Raw genomic sequence first — 3,893 nt, 5'->3', positions numbered from 1 at the left:
TTAATAAAGAAGTTACCTTCTTTTCCTGACACTTTTTATGGAACAGTAATTTTCTCTAATTTTTTAGAGCGACATCGCTGAATGGATTCTTTATGCAGTTCTCATTGGACTCCAACTCGTGGATCTTCTCATTTTCAGTTTATTCATTCCAGAAACCAAAGGAGTTCATTTGGAAAATCATTTACCTCCGAAACATGAACGAATTTTCGGGAAATCTGATTGAAATTTATTATTTTTTTTTGAGTTTTTAGTGTTCTAATTTACCACACCTTCTCAAGTAATTTAATGATCACTTATCAGACAATAAAAATTTTGAATAATCCAAAGATCACTGTTTCAGGTTTCTAAAAAATCGCAAGTTATATTTGACAGCATAATGTTCAAAACACCGGAATTAAAAAAGAGAAAGCAACATTTACTGTGAAATAAATTACTATTTCAAAAATTTCACAAATACGTTACCAAACTGACGAAAAGTGGTGTCTTTCAGAAATCGTCGAATAGCTGAAAAATATGTTTTTTTTTAATATCTTAATGATTGTACTGTAGTTAAAGTGTGGCATAAAATAAAGAATTGGACGGTTAAGGCATAGCATGTCTACAATCAGAGAAAATAACGTATTTTCAATTCTTTGTGAATTTTTTGAATCAGTAATTTTTTGTATTTTCGCTTAATTTTCGTTAACTTTTTGCTGGTTATTGAATACACGGATTGGCTACTTTAGTTCGTTGAAAACACAATAAACCTATTTGAAACAGTAACATTTGTTTTTAGGCTGAAAACTTGACGGCCGATTTCCAGATTCTTGAAAATGGTCCGAATAACATTCGACCTCCAGACTTCCGAGATCTATGCATTCTTACTGTTGCAAAATTACTGTTCCAAAAAATTTACGTTTTTGATTCACTACTTCCGCTATAATTTGTTTAAATGACATTTAATCTTCGAGAATTCCCTAAAACCTCTGACCGTGCACACACTTTGATTTTTTTACCCCCTCGTGGTGTTTTTAATCCGAAACTAAATCACTGTAACACCTTTTGACAACTTCTTTTTTGGATTAAAAATTTTTCTCTCAGTTTCCATGATCTTTGCCGTCAACGTCATCATATTCGTTCTTCTTCTTCTTCTTCTAACCCTATCTCACCTTATTCTTCTTTTTTCTATAACAATTTTTCAATGTCATAAATCAAAGCAACGAAAGTTTAGTGCTGTCTGGTGTCTCTTTTTCTCTGTTTCTAAAGATAATTAGTAGAAAGAGAAGGGAGAAATACATTATCTTTACTACCCTTTTTTACTGTTTCATTGTTCATTTTTCAGTGAAAACCCAAATGTTTGAAGTTGGTGTTTTTCTCCAAAACTAGGCAAAACTGAACAAACGGGAAATTCAAAAAGCTTAAACTTTGTTTTTAGAAAACTTTAATCTCTATCAATCAAGTTTGAAGTTTTATTCATGAAAATATTCAATTTGAAACAGTAATTTTCAAATTTCTGTACTTTTTTTCCTTATGACTTATTTTACCAAACTCAAACTTCATATTTCTTCATGAATATAGACTTCCCAAAATTTTCATTTTAACTACTTCATTTACTAATTTTTAAAGATTTTAATGAGTTTGATTTGATTTTATAACTTCCAAATTTTTGAAAAAAATAACTGTATTCCAGAAATGACGTCATCCCCGACGTCATCTTCCTCAAACTCGGAAGTCGAACAGTTTCTGAAAACCGGAGACGTTGAAGAATCTGTAATTCGAGAAGAATCTGCGGAAGCAGTTGTAAAGGACTCTGGTCTAGATGAATTCTTCCGACTCCGCTGGTACTGTCTTATGGTTTTGATGATGGCCGAGTTTACGGCGTTCACGGCCACGGCCAGCAGCAAGGTCATGGTTTTTGCAGGTATGTTGGTATGGAGCTTCGCTTTATTAATATTGAATCAAATTTTAAAAATTACGACTTCAAACTAATTTTCAAAGTTTTGAAATTTGTTTTGTAAAATCATTGTTCAGTATTACCACAACTCAAAAACCCCAAAAAATCAGTAGGTCTCCTGACCCATGAAGATGCATGTCAATTCGCATTGATAATCACACAGAGGAATCATCATTATCTTGGTTTCACGTGAAGAAAACAACCGTTTTGCAGACTTCTAGAAAATCAGAACAAGAAAAAGAAAAATTGACCTTTATACGGAAAATGTATGACCATTATGAAACTGAGGATCAGAGAACTAATATTTCAAATACGTTTTATGAAACCGATTTGTTTTAAATTATCAAAATCAGAATTTCAGCGTTCGAAAATCGCAAAAGTTTATAATCTAAAAATTTCAGAATTTCTCGAAAATTCAGAAACATTCAAAGATGGAAAATATATTCTGCCGTTTCAAAATTTCCTCGAAATCAATAAAAAATTCAAATAAATAATTATAATTCTTTATAGAATTCTATTTATATCTCTTATCAAGTCACTATCAATCTTAAGACGAAAAGTGATGAAAGTTGAAAGATAATCGACCACAGAAACTGGCTATTTTCGTTTTTTCCTCCTCTTCGACATAAGAAAATATGATACTTCCGATTTTGTGTAAGAGAGCTCATGAAACCGCTTTTTTTGTTTTACTAAAGAAAAGTTGAACACCAGGGCAATGAATTAACAACTTTTTATGAATCCAAAGTTGATTATTTTTCACAAAAAAACTATTTTTTGCCTGGTTTTATACAATATAAAGTGCCACCAATTGAGTATTTAGACTTTCTCTTGAAAATAATTAAAATTGAAACAGTATATTTCAGGAGCCAATCCATCAGTCATCGGATGTGGAGGGGTTCCGATAAAAGGATGTCATGAATTAGCAGCACTTAAAGAAAATATAACCGAATTGGCAAATTGTGTTCCTGAACTGAAATATCAATTCAAATCAGTTCAAGTTGAGGTATATATTGTTTATTCAAACTAATCGCGCGGGTGAACGAGTAAAAAAACGTGTAGAGAGTCTCCAAACCTGTCGAGGCGCTGTAGAGACGCAGGGATTTTTACTCGTTCACCCGTGCGATTATTTTGAATAGACAATAATTAAGATTATTTTTAGTCTCGAAAAAATTTTCTGTTTCACAGAAAATTTCGGAAAGCTAAAGTGATATGCCGTTTTGCTATTTTTAGTATATTGCTTTCCGAAAGCATCATTTCTTTGAAATGCATTAAAATCCATGATTTCTAGTTCAACTACGTTTGCGAGGATGCGAAAAAAGTGAAGAATACAATTACAATTCAAACATTGGGTGTTTTGATTGGAGCTGCAATTTTCGGACAGTTTTCTGACACTTATGGACGACGAAAGGCTCTTTTGATATCTACATTGGGAAATGCAATTTTCAATTTCATATCTGCTTCTTCGCATAACTTGGTTTTTTTTGCACTATGGAGAACAATGGCTGGAGTGTTTACTGGAGGAGTTACTGTGTGAGTTTGACATCCTGACTTTGGATTACAGTAACCGTAAGTTCATAGCATTTTTTCATAAGTAGTTTATGTTCCCTGCTCACGATGGGTCTCTCCTTTGATTGTGACGTTAAGTTTGAAATCATACTTGAAAGTTTCCAAAATTTTCGAAATATTCAGCGTTTAATATTAGTTTTGAGATCTTGAATCATCTCGTACTTACCAAAAATATATCGCTTTAGATTGCTCACTTTTTAAAGATTTTATTTATTTTCTGAGCGGTGACAAACGGTACATAATGGCGCATCCAAAGTTCCCAAATCTGGGATTTCTGGNGCCCAGAAAACACTCCAAAGTGACGCCCAGATTCCGAAGATTTCCAATTGAGCAAAATTTGAACCAGTGCGACAATGCAATTCATTATTGAATCAAAATATGCAGAAAAGCATGT

At 32.6% G+C, this 3,893-nt stretch overlaps 1 protein-coding gene across 1 annotated transcript in view; it reads left to right on the top strand.

Moving 5' to 3' along the window:
* Nucleotides 1-1,671: 1,671 nt before the first annotated feature.
* The window catches only part of CBG18486, a gene marked incomplete at both ends in the record, with an annotated part of 4,726 nt that continues 2,504 nt past the window's right edge, over nucleotides 1,672-3,893 (top strand). Inside the window, 3 exons of the mRNA XM_002634581.2 lie at nucleotides 1,672-1,900; nucleotides 2,797-2,936; nucleotides 3,222-3,463. Of these exons, the coding sequence (XP_002634627.2) occupies nucleotides 1,672-1,900; nucleotides 2,797-2,936; nucleotides 3,222-3,463 (611 nt within the window). The remainder of the gene's footprint in view (nucleotides 1,901-2,796; nucleotides 2,937-3,221; nucleotides 3,464-3,893) is intronic.

The sequence above is a fragment of the Caenorhabditis briggsae genome, assembly GCF_000004555.2.
Source record: "Caenorhabditis briggsae complete genome, chrIV, whole genome shotgun sequence".
NCBI lineage: Eukaryota > Metazoa > Nematoda > Chromadorea > Rhabditida > Rhabditidae > Caenorhabditis > Caenorhabditis briggsae.
The sequence above is the reverse complement of the archived record's forward strand: the minus strand, read 5'-3'. Positions and strand labels throughout refer to the sequence as shown.